The sequence below is a fragment of the Myxine glutinosa genome, chromosome 13 (assembly GCF_964187855.1).
Source record: "Myxine glutinosa chromosome 13, kmMyxGlut1.1, whole genome shotgun sequence".
NCBI classification, from domain to species: Eukaryota; Metazoa; Chordata; class Myxini; order Myxiniformes; family Myxinidae; genus Myxine; species Myxine glutinosa.
This window is the reverse complement of record NC_136273.1, coordinates 44,684,030-44,700,350: the sequence shown is the minus strand read 5'-3', so window position 1 is coordinate 44,700,350 and position 16,321 is coordinate 44,684,030. Positions and strand designations below refer to the sequence as shown.

The window sequence follows — 16,321 nt, the reverse complement described above, 5'->3', positions numbered from 1 at the left end:
GGGTCACATATTATGTGAAATAAATAAATTGTGTTCATCACACCATTTCTGGATCTGATGACTTGCATTTTGATGACATTGATGACTTGATGACAACCATTTTGTAAAAATGAATGTGCAGCATCTAACTCAATATGTCGAAATGTGTCACACATCCATGCCCGTGGGATTCCCACGGGTGACCCCGCTAGTATATATATATATATAAACATACATACATCCAAAGAGCAGGCCTTTGAACAATGTGCTGGTACCCTGGCCAATCTCCAACCCCATATGCTGAATACTGCTGAAAAGGCAAAGGCAAATCATACTCAACCAGCGATGGGCTGAGGGAGTAAAACATGATTATATAAATTTCCTATTGTAACCCCGTTGGAATAGTTTGAGAAGAAAAAGGAAGTGATTCCATGTCTTCACGCTCTCAAGATTCGTCAAGGCACTGAACTTTTGGAAGCCAAACAGTGAATTTCTCATCTGTGTTCACTTGCTGGTTCATCCAGTGCCATGACTTGGCTTAAGGTTTGTATCAAACTCATCCGCAAAAGTCAATGGAATGTTTCAAAGAAGAGAATTTGATGACACTCCAGCTGGTAATTATTTTCTGCAATGTTTGCTGTTGATTGTAATGCCCGAGTTGACAGCAATTGCCAAACTTGGGTTGGATGGCTTGGCTGCCATGAAACTTCCGTTCACATTTACAAGTGTGTTTTCTGTACTGCTTTTTTAACTATTCTGTTTGAATTGCTTTTGGCAGGATCGGTAGTGTGATAACTGATAATTTGTCCAGTCAAGAGGTTAAATCTCGATGAAATCGCATCCAAACTGAAACTTCATTTTTTGTCAAGTGTAAGCAGAAGATGTGCCATCATTAAAGAGTTTGCCAGCAAGCTGGTTATCTTGTTTGCTTGCACTCATCTACGTGCACACGTATGTACCTTTTTTAAAAGCAGGAATTTGGACCAACATTCGTCTTCTTCTTTCGGAAGGAGCAAGTGGCTGCAGGTTGCATCGTTTACCGAGGGCACAACTGTTCCGCTGATGTCGTTCCCCCTTCTAGGTTAGAGTAGGAATTTGGAATTTGACCAGGCTGCAGGCAAATAACCCGTCGACTCTTCGCGAAAGACACTGTGGGGTCTCTTTTGTCCAACAACTAAGGCTGGCAGATGCGAAGCTTAGTTTGACATCTTTCCGAGGGATGGCATACACCCTGACGCCTCACCCTGCATGCCAAACACCAAGGTGTCCGTTTATAGCTAGGTCAGGATTCAAACCCAGACTCGATTATCCTCATAGCCCCTCCGAAATAATAGCTACTTAAATAATGTACAAAATATCAGCATGCAAACCATATTAAAACATATCTGGCCCGCAGGCCAGAGGTTCCCCATGCCAACTCTTGGGTATCATGCCAACCTTGGGCTGTTGTGTTTGAGTATCTTGTTTAAATTGAACCGTTTCAGGTCTACACCAGCTACAGCTGTCCCAGAAGTTCCAAACATTAAGTCAGAGCAGATTACAGATTTACTGACTAAAGGATGCCCTCCAGTTGGCCTGAAGTGCAACAAGCACACATTTCCTTGAACACACACTTATGAGGTCTTGCTAATCAGACTCCATGTTAGTTGCATTCATGTAAAGCAAGAGTTGACACTGCTGTTACACAAGAAGTCTCAGACAAACGAACAGGATCATTCAGCTAATCATGCCCATATCAGAACCTCTTCTTCTGATTACCTCATCTTTCAGCATGGTCTTAAGAGTTGTGTTACTGATAAATCAGCTGTTTAGACAATAACTTCATTGTGGACATAAACATGTTGAAAAGCAGAACAGTCGTATGAACATCACCCCCAATGTAGGGTTATTCCAATTTTATCGCACCCTCTTCTGGCACGACATCAAAATGGTATTTGAAGTTAATTCAACTTTTGTGGTTTGAGCGCATGAGTGGATAGTTCAGGGGAGAGTACTCTAATATCTGAGCTATGCAGCCGAATGAAAAAGCAAAAAGCATACCTTTTCAATGAGACGGCCGAGTGTCCTGGATAAATTTAAATGAATTGCCACAGGAGGGATACTTTCAGCATCTGTTCTGTGTCGAACTGGCGTCCCGTCTAGGGTTGTAAAATTGCCAAAGAACTGCTTCAGCAGAACAGATGCTCCATCTAGAGCAGGGTATATATTATTGTGTGTGTGTGTGTGTGTGTGTGTGTGTGTGTGTGTGTGTGTGTGTGTGTGCGTGCATGCAAGTTGTTGCTTGTTATCTCCACACATGGGTGGGTTTCAGGAGATGGAATGGAGACCTACCATGTCTCAAAGTATCCACCACTGGTGTGTGTGCATGTGTGTGTGTGTGTGTGTGTGTGTGTGTGTGTGTGTGTGTGTGTGTGTGTGTGTGTGTGTGTGTGTGTGTGTGTGTGTGTGTGTGTGTGTGTGTGTGTGTAAGTTGTTGCCTGCTATCTCCACAAGTGGGTGAGTTTCAGGAGATGGAACGGAGATCTACCAGGTCTCAAAGTATACACCTTCTGGTGTGCGCGTGTGTGTGTGTTACTCTTTGACTAAAGCTAAATATTGTCGAAAGCTAAACTATTGACTAAAGCTAGCTAACTGTTGTTGTAAGGAAAGCCAGAACGATCCACCATCTTTTACGATTGACACTGAATCGTGCTGAAACTGATAAATTTAACAGACCTACAGCCTTTGCCTTTTTGGGATTCATTTCAGAGCACGGACATTTTTTTTTTTAAACACCAACATGTTGATTTATGAACTGCACTGCAAGGAGTTAGAAACCTGACAAAAGCTAATATATGTTGCTGCGACGTCCTTGAGTTCCAGCACTAGGTGAACGTATGGTCGAGAGAATGTGTTCCAATGTGGCGACGATCCTCCATGGTGGCCTTACCTACATAATACTGTCGGAGGGCATTATTACGATGCCTGTCGCATGGCACGGGTATGCAGTTTTCCTTTGGAATAAAATGATAGTTCATTCTAGAGTTAACTATGTCTAGGAAAACAAGTGCATGAAACAGGAAAAGGTTTTCCTTTGATATGTAGCTCACTCTCTTGGGCCAACATCGCCATTATATGCCTGTGGTGGATGAAGGTTTTGACTCGTCAATGCTGCTGGTAGTGAAGTTGAAGATGTTGAGGTTTGGTACGATAAATAGTGCAATGGTTGACTCGAGAATTGCGCTATTGGTGGCCACGCATTTCGGCGTAATGGGGATGCAGCACCATGTTGCTCGTTTGCGTCGTTTCTGGGGAAGTGGAAATGTCGCTGATGCAGTGCCCCTCTGTATATCAGGATGGGTGTTTGGAGTTTGGCCATCATACCAGCACAAAATTGCTTACTCTTTTGGAAAAGGTAGCCAGGTGTGACGCGCTCCGACATATAGCACCCCCTGTTGGCCAACACATCATAGCGAACACAGGTGAGACGGAAGCAACTCGGCTCCGTGCAGTCCGACAAGCTTTCGTCCAAGCAATCACAGACAAAGGATGTGGATTATTTGACCAAAGAGGGCAATTTGAGAAAATCGTTTGGACGTGCTGCCCTCCAGAATTATTTGAGCAAAAATTCATGATTTTATTTTTTACAACGACAGGACCGTGTGGTATGAGCCAAAGCAAGCTGGTATTATACCGTTTGTGTTGGTCGTTGCTATTAAACCAAGCTAGAAATCCAATATAATGTAAACACAATTACATTATTAACTGATATTCTGAAAATGCATCCTCATCCTCTTACCTTCGGCAAATGAATGAAGAATAAATCGTTCTTTTAGGGAGTGCTGGATGTAAGTTCGTGGTCAAGCGGTACACTTTGGAACATTTGTTTTTATGACAACAGGACAAAGCACTCTAGCATTTAATCAGCAGAGGGCAGCAATGTTGCTTGAGAATGGTGGTGTCACTGGTCAAAACAAAAAAATATTGAATGAGACTTGACATATGGTTGAGCCACCTCTTGCCAGCACTGCTTGTCGGTGGTAATACCTGTGCCCAGTAATTCCCTGTTAACCACAGGATCCTCTGCAATGGTACAAAGCAGGATGATGTGTGTGTGAAGTCTTACACGACATGCAAGCGACATACTCGTCCTACCAATGTCCATGTACTCCGATATCCTCAATGCTTCTCAGGAGTGCGGCTCCGAGGGAAGTGGCTGGGGGTGAGGGTGATGCTGTCTTAGAGATATATACAGTTGGACACAGACATTCACGGGGGATACGTTCCTGGAAAATGCCGCGAACGTCAGAACAGCGAATGTGGGGGCATTGATTTAATGGGAAAAGGGAAGATAGGTTCCCGGCGGTTTCTGATGCATGGAAAATCCTGCGAATGTTGAAAAAAATCTGCGAATGTTGAGGAAAATCCCACGAATGTTGAGGAAAATCCGTGAATGTCGAGGAAAATCCACGAATGTTGGGGCATTGTTTCATTGGGGAAAAGAGGGGCAGCTAATTGCACTAAAAGAGGTGGTGGAATGTTCTCAATCTGTACAGTAACTCACGGGTGATGACATGTTACGCAGCTGGTGGGATATCCTACGAAGCATCTTTCACAATGTGAATGGTGGTATGGATATCCTGCGAAGATCGCTTATAGCGCAGCTAAAATATTTCTTATGTGGTCGCAAAAAGCTGTGAAAAAGCAAAGCACACAGCGGCGAATGTAGAAGCAGGTCACAATTTATCAACCACAACTACGTGGGACCCGCGAATGGTGGGACCCATGAATGTCGGAGTCCAACTGTGTGTGTGTGTGTGTGTGTGTGTGTGTGTGTGTGTGTGTGTGTGTGTGTGTGTGTGTGTGTGTGTGTGTGTGTGTGTGTGTGTGTGTGTGTGTGTGTGTGTGTGTGTGTCTGTCTGTCTGTGTGTCTGTCTGTGTGTCTGTCTGTGTGTCTGTCTGTGTGTATGTCTGTGTGTATGTCTGTGTGTCTGTCTGTGTGTCTGTCTGTGTGTCTGTCTGTGTGTCTGTCTGTGTGTCTGTCTGTGTGTCTGTCTGTGTGTCTGTCTGTGTGTCTGTCTGTGTGTCTGTCTGTGTGTCTGTCTGTGTGTCTGTCTGTGTGTCTGTCTGTGTGTCTGTCTGTGTGTCTGTCTGTGTGTCTGTCTGTCAGTGTCTGTCTGTCAGTGTCTGTCTGTCAGTGTCTGTCTGTCAGTGTCTGTCTGTCAGTGTCTGTCTGTCAGTGTCTGTCTGTCAGTGTCTGTCTGTCAGTGTCTGTCTGTCAGTGTCTGTCAGTGTCTGTCAGTGTCTGTCAGTGTCTGTCAGTGTCTGTCAGTGTCTGTCAGTGTCTGTCAGTGTCTGTCAGTGTCTGTGTATACACACGAGGTGTGATCAAAATGTTTGGTGAATGTTAGAACTAAATCATTTTATTAAACATTAAATACATCATTAATCCCCTTCAAAATCTCCCCACCCATATATACACGCTTGTTCAACCGTCCCTGCCACTGTCGGAAACATTTCTGGAAGTGCTCTTTGTTAATCACCTTCAGGTCTGTCGTCTTGGATTTGATGTATTCAATCATGTCACATGGCTTCCTTTTCATCGTTTGTTTCAATTTGACGAACAGCCAGAAGTCGCACGATGCCATGCCAGGTGAATAAGGCAGATGCAAGACGACAGGAATGTTTTCTGCCACCAAATATTGTTGGATAGAGAATGCTGTGTGGCGGAGCACGTTGTCGTGATGGGGGAGCCACCCATTCTTCCACTTTTCTGGTCTTTTCCATCTGACTGCCTCTCACAAACGTTTCATAACTTCCACGTGGAAAGCCGCAGTGGCTGTAGCACCTTTTGGAAGAAATTCTGCATGAACCATTCTTTCTATGTGAAAGAAGACAATCAGCATGACTGGTCTTTACCACAATTTCTCGAATGGTTAAACGTCGGTTTGCTTGGACAACAATGCTATCGCCCTCAGAATACGGGAAAGACAGCACAAGGCGACGGCGGGGTGAGTAGTTTCACCTTCCCTTTTCAGACCTCATTAACAGCCAGGCCACACCTTCACTTGAAGAAGCAATGAAGCTCCCAGCACCCGTTCATGCTCAGTTAAAGCACAGCAAAAGACGCTAGCCCTATCTTCATGAGGGAGCTCCAGTCCGTGGAAAGGTCAAGAGGGCAAATGGGCATTTTCGTGAATGGGAGTCTCGTGTGGGATGTTCCAACGCTCAGAAGATCGAATAACACCAATAGGCGTGATGCACGTGTCATTATTTACTCATATCCAAGCCACCCCCTCCAGGCCGCTATATAAAGCAGTCTTCGGGATGTACGAGAGGATCCGCTTGGCGTGCTTGCGGTATATGACCAAAGGCAGGATGGAGCTGGTTGAAACGGAGCTGAAGCTGTGAGCAAGAGTTTGCCATTCGCGGGACAAAGTGCTGGGAGAGTGAGCGAAGCAGGCGCCGTGCAAGGCGTGCTTATAATGGGCCAAGCCAATTGACAAACACAAACAAACATTAAGATCTCTCATCTCACACAATTAAGGAAGCCTTTCTCCTCACACATTCTTTGTCTCTCTCTTCAAATCATCAACTATGGATGTAAGAGCTCAACAACAAAGGCATTCCCACCAACTGTCCATTTTTAGGACAAACCCACAGATACGCACCTCTTTCTCAGGTTCTTCCTCGCACCTTATCGCAGCCGCACCGCACCCCTCACTCACACCTCGACAACACGCACGTTAGACACCAAGCAGTATTCCTCCTTTTGACACCTCCTTTAGTGTATCGGCAGCCAGGGCACACGGTGAGCAAAGAGGTCGAAACCACCTCATTCTGCTCGATTTCTCTTTTCTCTCCGTGGATTCTGATGGGCCCTTTGACTGAGTTTTAGATAGGTAAGATATAGAGATATATCAGGGTGGTCCAAAATTGAAAACTTCAAAATACATTGCTCCACAGGCCTGCCCTTGTTCCATGTGGATAACTGATAACACATCTAAAATGTTGGCTCAATTGAACAATATTCATGGGTCGCTTATATTTTTCTACATATATATATATACATAAAATAAAGGCAGCGGGAGACAAAAGGGGAGAGAGGGGGGGAAGCACAACAACAGATCTAGATTTCGCCATTATTTATGGGCTCATCAGGACAACATACTGCTGATCGCATATTTGTGACCAAACTAAGCGGCTAACAAACACAGATTGCACCCCCTAACTTGACTATTACAACGACACCAACAGTACATTCTCTTTTTGGTGAGACCCTCTCTCATAGAAATCACAAACAAGAAACATGGAAATCACAGAGAAACAAGGTCCTCCAGGTGAATGTTTTGTGTAATTTCATGTTCTATTGACGAGGTAGATAGCCCAACAACAACAAAAAACAACAACAAGTGTTTGTTGCATCGTTGAAGAACGAACGTATGTTTTGATCAACTTTGGCTTGGAAAAGCTTCACTCACCATTGGCCACAGAAACAGGAAGGGAGGGTGAAGAGGACGTGGAGAGTAATAAATGTGTTGCGAACATCACCTGTGAGGTTATTCTTTCACAAACAAAGTTCAAAACATTTTGTGGTCATGCCAACTTTGGAACTCGTGTTGCAATGGCTCTCAATTTACTGGACGTCCCCAGCAAATTCTTGCACCGAAGGGGCGTGGTCATCTAGTTTTCTCTCTGCCAGATAACCTTGCCCCTTCGCTATTTTTACCTGGCAAACGTGTGCCATTGGTTCTCCCCCGGGCTGCTTGAGCCCGTGATACACCTATTGTTACCAGCTGTTCTCAGGTGGTGTTTGTAGTTCTTACTTCAACACAGGGTGTCTACTGCCACAGGGTGGCCTAGACTAGAGCCCGAGACCTCTTTGTACACACACTCACCCATAAGCTGTCTATCCCAGGTTGAAATCCCGATCCAGCTATAAACCGCCATTCTGGTGTTTCACAGGCCCAGGGATTCATCAGCGTGTGTGCCGTCCCTCGGATGGATGTTAAACAAGCGTCCCAAATAGTGGGCGAGATATTTCCGGCACCATGGCGAAATTCCAGCCCTAACCAGCAGAGGGCACTGCATCAGCAGCACAGCAGCGTCCTCAGGCAATGATGGTACTCCCAGCGTTTTGCTGCATTTTTTTTTTTTTTTTTTTTTTTTTTGTATACTGAATCGAGGCTCGTGAAAGAGCTAACATTTATTTCACAAACAAATCAACCAGACAAACAAAATATACAAAAAGAGGGAGCGGAAGACAAGATGGGGAGAGAAAGGGAAGCACACAACCACAACATTTGAGAGCAGGGAGAAGTGTGGGAGGGAGAGGGCTTGGGGGCAGGTGGCGTGGGAAGGGGAAGGGGGGGGGGGGGGGGGGAAGGTATAAAATTGAACAAAGAACCTAAATGAACGATCACGGTGTATACTTATGGCAACCCCGGAGGTGCAGGGGGTGAATGAGTGGTTTCAACTGGCATGCGGAGCTGGCAGTTCGTATTAAAGGAAAAAACATAGACAGTCTGCTTGTTTACTTGTGTAATAACCTGAATCGTTCTTTCATTCGTTTTTTCCGCCCCTAAAGTTTGCCCACTAGGCGACCGCCGAGTTTGCCTCATGGTTGCACTGGCCTTGCTTCTCAGTACCAATTTAATTCCAATTTAAACCTATCTACCGCTTCTTCTGCCACTACATTTGCAGAGAGACTATTCCATGCATTAACTATCCTGAGTGAAAGATCCCTGACTTACACCTCCCATAACCCTCCTCTTCTTCATTCCCTCTCTAATATACAAGGTCCTGTCTCCTTCAGCTGCTCCGCATAACCTATTTTCCTGGCCTGCACACATGCACACCCTGTTCTACTTTTTTTTTTCTTTGTGTATCTTGGAATATTACAAGTTTCTCATCCATACAACTTTTCAACGGCTCACTCCAAAAGTCAGGAGTAAATTACAAAATGTATTAATTAAATTGCCCCAAAGCAACTTTGAAGGTAAATAGCATGACTTACCAAATGCCCTGGTCTTCCAGTCAAGCCCTGTGGACCTGTGGCACCTCTCATGGCAAGCTGTGGATGGATTCCGGAATACAAGGACAAAGGGGGCAGTGAGTGGTTACAATTATTATAAACCTGCTTGTTACTATAACATTCATAACTGCATAACTTAGGCTCGTAGAAGATGTGTCTTTCAACATATAGATGGTATGAGATGCATGGTTTAGTTTCCTTCATCAGAATCATAAGATTTGATTATTAAACTTGTGAAATAAACTGATACGATGAAGTCAGATGATATAGTGGTGGAGACTCATACTCTTGACAGAGCATCTGGGTGTTTATGGTACCTATGGTGAAGAGCCATTCATGGACTGGGTGCCACTCCATCACTGCATGCGGACATTTCCCATTAGGATGGCAAGGCAAGGGATGTGCTGAGTGGTTTGCCATTGCCTTCCCAGCAGTCGGTCAGGGCATTAATTTGTAATTTATTCAGGGTGCTGTCAATAACTCACCTACTCATCACAAAATACACCATGGGGACTTTAACGTCAACAACAATCATTGCTGGCAGACAAGTCCTCCAGCTTAACGTCCATCCAATGGACGGTGCAAACATTCATGCCTCGTATCTAACAATAGGTGCCTCGCCTGCAAAATATCAGGATGAGAGTGTATAGCTGGGCTGGGATTCAAACCCAGGCTAGACATCTGAAGGCTAACACCATCTTCATCTGAAGACTACAACACACACACACACGCACACACACACACGCACACGCACACACACAGGATTATACAACCAGCTCCATATCATCAATACTCGTGACACAATTCACAAATTGCAAATTTCAAGTTATTTGTGAGTTTTTAAGTAAATTTGAATGCTCGCCGTAGATGCAACAAAAGCTAATTTCAGCAAAACAGTCCTTACAGTTAATAAGAAAATCTCCAAGTTGTATTTCTGACTACAAAGAAACAGATATTTCCAGGCAATCCTCTGCACATCTCATTTCTTACCAGAAGATGGCGCAGATTCCATGTAGGTACAAACCACCAGACTACCCTATTGAGGGAAAGAGCATCTTTGGACTATTCAACAGATCTTAGAACCTATTTTGAAAACTTGCAGCATTTGCTTATTGGCAGAAAAGTCCAACATTCTTTATTGCAATTTATGTCGTGGCAGCAGCCAAGAGAAATGGATATCATTAAACTTCATATATTATTATATTAATATGTGCTGGCAGCACACATATAGCTTTAAGTTATGTGCACTCAATCAAGCTGTCGAGCTTGGGTTTGAATCTCGGCCTAACTATAAGCTGTCACCCTGATTGTTTCTCAGGCAGGACAAGGCATCAATGTGCAGGTATACATTTTTTTATATATATATATATATATATATATATATATATACGGATAGATACATGACTCTACATTAGTTGCTGTGTCACCATTATTCAAATAAATTTATTTGTAATATTGGTGATATTACATTTTATAAGCCATTTAAATTGAAGAGTTAAGCTGAAATTTTTATTTTTTTTCAATCGAAGACACACACATGGAAGGGATAGGTGGAGACCAGAAGTTTGGTACACAAAAGTTTGAGAGAGTAGTTCATTGACAACACAAACACTGCGCAGATATATACACGTGATTGGATTTTGGTATATATATGTTGACTGCTGTTGGCATTTCACATAGTACATGCTTGGGAGCCTTTCAATGTCCAACACATACCTAAACCACCATCAGGAAAAGCTCATACAACACGGTCATATGGTGTCTACTTTTAATGAGTGTGTCCGATTATTCCCTGATATAATCGAAACATTTGGGTTGTAATCCAATTGGGCTACATTAGTGTTTGGTTTGATTCTTAAATGTGCTAATGGTTTTTTAATCTTATAACGGTCTGAATTGGCAAGCACATGACACGTGTTGAATGACTGTCCAGCTTTGCCCACCTCCACCTTTGAGTAAATGGAGGGAATTTGAGGTAATTTTCATCAATCTTGAGAAAGGTTCACGGATGCATGTCGTTGGTCACATGTTGTTACCAGAAAATATGAGTAATTGCTTGCTCAATGAAAGGTTGGAGAACTCACCATTGATTTGTTTGTTTGACATGCACACACAAGTGTGTATATGTATATATATATATATATATATATATATATATATACATACATATAAATATACATACATACATACAGTCGTGGCCAAAAATAATGGCACACGCACTTTTTTCAAATAATCACCATTTCTTCCAGAAAATAGTTGAAATTGAAAAATATTTTGGCATCCACATATGTATTTCTTGGGTTTGCAGTGGAATAATAATAAAAAAAGCTGAGAAAATTACTAAATCTTAGCTTATTCCACATATAAATCCTAAAATGGCCCGGACAATATTATTGGCACATTTTAGAAGTTGTTGGAAATAATTAGATTTCAAGCAGGTGATTTTCCTTTACTTTGGATTGAACTCGCCTATGGTGAGTTGCAGGTGCCTTCAATATAAAAATCACTCATTGAACCAGTTTGAAAAGAGAAAAGGAGTCATTCTGCTGTTTTGTGTCACTGTGTGACCCGCAATGAGCATGGAGAAAAGAAAGAAAACCAGAGAATTGTCTGAGGAGGTCAGACACAAGATTGTAGCCAAGCATGGACAATCTCAGGGCTGCAGGTCCATCTCCGGAGACCTTGATGTTCCTGTGTCCACCGTACAGAATGTTATCTGGAGGTTTATGGCCCATAGCACTGTATCCAACCTCCCTGGACGTGGCCGCAAGAGAAAACGTGATCGAAGATTGCAGCGAAGGATTGTTCAAACGGTGGAGAAAGCACCTCGATCAACTACCAAACAGATTCAAGCTGACCTTCAGCCACAAGGTACGACAGTTTCAACTTGCACCATCCGTTGCCATCACAATGAAAGGGGGTTCTTTGGTAGGAGACCCAGGAGGACCCCACTGCTGAGAGAGAGAGACATAAGAAAGCCCGACTGGAGTTTGCCGATAAGATCGAGTATCCTGCGTTTGCGGTTTGGTACCGCAAAAACGGCTGAACCGATCGCAACGATATTTTGGGTGGGTAATCCTGGGATCTCCTAGAGTAAAATAGGGTATATTGTTTTTCCAATTTCAGCTTTGGCCTCCAGCATTTTCAGGTTTGAACTCCCGCATAACGTTATTTTCCCGGGTGCCGCACAAACGGCTGCACCTTCCAAAATGAGTGAGGCAAAATGAGTACCAGCGTACTGGGATGAATGAGCCAATCAAGTATCCTGCGTCAGAGTGGTGACCCGTCCCGTCCAATAGCCTAGAAACTGCTTCAGTAGTCCTATGCATCATCATGATGCAAAAAGGAGTGGTCGTCAAATAATCGAACACCCTAACTTACATAGATCAAATCCCATAACAGAAAATGCTGCATGACCTGTTGACAACAAGCATCGTCTGCCACATGATCAGAAAAGCAGAGAGCAATGCATGCATCTATCTTGGTCTTCTTGAACAAAATTCCTGGCTTTCTTGAAGGAAATTCCCTATTGACTACTTGCCATTAATCAATAATGTCCCAGGTACAGATAATAGTGAATGTAATGGAAGAAATGCTGTGATGCATAAGCCAAGACTTTGTAATTACCCTGGCTTGTTGAAGAATGGCTTGAGCTTGAGCTTCCTGTGCAGAGTGCACAGGGCCTTTGCTGCTCTCAGAGGAAGCACCCCCAAACCGGAACTGCAGAGATAACAGTGAGGTCATAACAACACTCAAAACAACAACTCCCACACACACCCTTCCTTTCCGCCTCGATCTAAAATTGAAGCTAACTACAGCCTGTTGTTGTTTGGTGCAACGAAGGGAAATAAGGAAACGCAAAGAGTAAAACAATGAGACCATAAATTATCAAACTATATCAACATGTGGCAAGTCAGAAAACGTGTGTACACGGAATGCTATATCCATGTTTTATGGCATGGATAAAGCTATTATCTGCGTATTTTGTGTCGAGTTGACGTCACTCTGCAGTACAATGCAGACACAACATCATAAGCATGAAGTGTTACCCATAAATGGAGAAGAGATCTCCATCAGGCTGATGGTCAAATTGATTTTTTTTAAACGTTTTATTTAAACCACTTCTGTACAGTGATGCTTTAATCTTACACTTCTTATCACAATCTGAATGATCGACATCAACGTCATGCAATATCGCAAGCTTCAGCCCAAGTCACTTCGCATTGGGGACAACGTGAAGTTCTTACTCACCGGCAACATGAGCGTGTGGCCTGCAGGACCTGGCTGCCCATCCGCTCCAGGCAGGCCTGACCGCCCTGGGCTTCCCTGAAGATAAAGCAAATAAGGGCCTGGAATTATGGATTTGACAACCCTGGTAACATTTCAAAGGAAGCTTGCAAAAAAACAAATGTTCATGCAATTTGTGTTCTCGAGGCAAATATGCTGACGGCAATGTCCCGAGCCCGGCCAAGTGGTCGGAATGTTTAAACAAAGTGTGCTATTCAAATGGCGCTGACACAGAGCATGCAAGCAATTATAAGGGGCAGAAGACTTTTTGCTTGTGCTTCTGAATTCCAATTCTGACAGAAGTGTCGCATCTCACATCGAAGACAGGCTGGTGGCCTCTCTGTATTCTATTACCTCCTTTTTGGTCTTGTCCCCTCTGCCCTCTTGACTCTGTCCAGTCCCAGTTTCTGCAGGCTGAACTCGGTCTTCCAGGAACCCCCTTCTTGTTAAACTCTCAAGATCCAGGCTCACTGCTCACCTCCACGCACTTGTTCTTATTTTATGTCACCTGTAGAACCAACTTCCCCAAACAACAACGATCGGGGATGCCTCTCCGCAGTGGTTGTACCACCCCCACCCCCCAATGCAAGTCAGAAGCCAAATCTTCCCCCATTCTTCCCTGCTGCCAGGATTTGTCAGAGCAGTGCGGTAGCGATCAGAGTGCCGATCGGTCCCCATGGACCGGCTCTTTCCCGCTTGTCTTTCTCACTCTCTAACTCTGTCATGGCCCTGACTTTGTGAAGGTGGGGATATACCATCCTGGATGTGGGGGATCTCTGGGTCGCTCCTGTGAGATCGATCATCGGCTGTCTCCGTGCTGCGGGTTTGTTCGAGAGAACCGTCTGGGGCTATACAACAACAACAGCAACAACAACAACTGCCACAAACTTTTCAGTCCCATTTATCCCTCGAGGACTTCAACACAGCTGTTCACAACAACATCCGGTCACCCCCCCTCCCCACCCCCACTCTCCCACCCCATAAATATACTCATGATCACTTCGACCTGAAATGACCCCATTCCCGTTCCTAAGCACTGTCTTTTTCCAAGTTACTGTAATTTTCCCCCTCTCCCTCACCTCATTTCGTTTGTTAGTTGTTGGTTGGTTTGTTCCTTTTCTTTTCTTTTCCATTCCTGCTTTCCCCTTCCTGATCTTCTTGCTGTGTTTCATTCAGATGGTGTGCAGCTTGTTCACCTGCATGTGTCCTCCCCCCCTTCCCTTGATCTCACTCTCACCTCCACTCTGCTGTTGGTGTTTCCCCCGTTCATTTTGCTTCCTTCCATTCTGCTCCAGCTCTTCCACGAGCCTTGATCCTCTATACAAACGAAAATGTCCTGTCAGTTTTCAGCAAGGCCTGCTGAATGACACGTTTCCGATTTGAGGGCATACGGTCGGCTGCAGGCTACATCCTTTGCTTCCATTATGCAGTAACCCGAGACGTTCCACCTGCTGGCTTCGCTGCACACCCGAGTGAACCCCAAAAACCTCCAACCACCTGGATCATCTGCACGTAACACTGGCATGTAGTCACATCAAGCTAGCACCAAGTCGCTGAGCTGATTTCACCCGACAAGTCAAGTAAATCTGTTTGAGGAAGTTATGCCGTAGCCTTCTCCAGTTGCAGTCTCCCTTCACCATAGCTTCCTGACTGCCGTGCTGTAGCTATAACGGTGGAATGAGAATAATGCATCAGCATGTGGAAACGTAAGCCTGTTGTCATCACACGACCAGACATGTTCATCATCGATAGCAAAGCAGGTACTGAAGGAAACCGTTTCACTAAAGGGATTGTACTTTCACACACATCGTCTACATCTGCTCACTTCGTGATTTGAGCAAACAGACAATTCATTGACAGGCATTTGGTCAAGGTCTCACTTCGAGGGGAAAAAAAAGAATAAAGAGAGCGTTTCGCAAATGCTTCTTCTTCTTTTGTATGCAACATTTGGCTGCGGGTAGCACCGATGCAGTCAGTGCCATCTGTAGGTTTGAACCAGAATTTGGAATTTGGTCAGGATCCCGGCAATAATTCGCATAGTCTTTGCAAAGGACACTGTGGGATCATTAACGCCCACCAACGAAAGCTAGAAGACAGGACGCGCTGATCAGGTTTAGCGCTGATCTGAGGGATGGCACAAATATGGATGGATCGCCCTGCATGTGAAACACCAGTGTGAACGTTTATAGCTGGGTCAAGATTCAAAGCTGGGCTGGACGGCCTTATGGCGATCGCATTGTGCGAGGGCGAACCAGCCTTTTCAATTATTTCGATCAAGTCATGGTAATATGGAACCAACAATGGACTTTGGGTTTCGGAACCAAGGATCGAGATGAATCAGAGTCAGATATACTAATTCTGAGCGTTCACACGAGTGAATGGTCGAACGCTATCACAGCAGTGGATCGAAGTTCCCGCAATGATCAAACGATGTACATTCTCAGGGTTGTTCCATAAGCGAGCTCAACAACGCGAATTGGTTTCCTGGATACGGGAATCCCCAGCACGCAAAAATGCCACAGGTTTTCCATTAAGTTACCGGAGGTCCTTTCTGTAAGCCCCAGACGATGAATAATGCTCTTGAAACGACAATCATCGTGTCTCATTCGACCAAGCTCCGATTGCTTTGGCTTCACAAAACCATCTGTCAGCCACAAGCCATATCCTAGCGGCAACGTAAGGCATCTTTTTGTTATTTTAAAAGATCTTCAAAGGCTTTGGCGAGGGACAGAGCGCAATTCCAAGGGTTGGCAGAGATACAAAAGCAAAGTGTGTGTCGGCCTTTTAAAGCAGACGTGTCTGTCTTCTTGGAAGCTGCTTGCCTACAACAAAGTAGTTGCCAAGCGTAACATTTAAAGTATGAGTTTCCTCAACAATGACGGACTGTGCAAAAGGACTAATTTTAGATGATGACATTTCAGTACTTTCACCAAATGAACAGGATTTCAGGTATTTTGAAGTTTGTGTTCAATCCTTCCAAATTTCCAGTTTTTCCATCATGAGAGTTTCCTACCGTATGCATCACGTCCACCCCGTGCATCG

The 16,321-nt window shown here is 44.3% G+C and overlaps 1 protein-coding gene across 1 annotated transcript in view; it reads right to left on the bottom strand.

Moving 5' to 3' along the window:
- The window catches only part of LOC137438890 (uncharacterized), a gene marked incomplete in the record, with an annotated part of 494,558 nt that overhangs the window by 373,027 nt on the left and 105,210 nt on the right, over nt 1–16,321 (bottom strand). Inside the window, 3 exon segments of the mRNA XM_068134344.2 lie at nt 8,975–9,031; nt 12,620–12,712; nt 13,244–13,318. Coding sequence (XP_067990445.2) covers nt 8,975–9,031; nt 12,620–12,712; nt 13,244–13,318 — 225 coding nt within the window.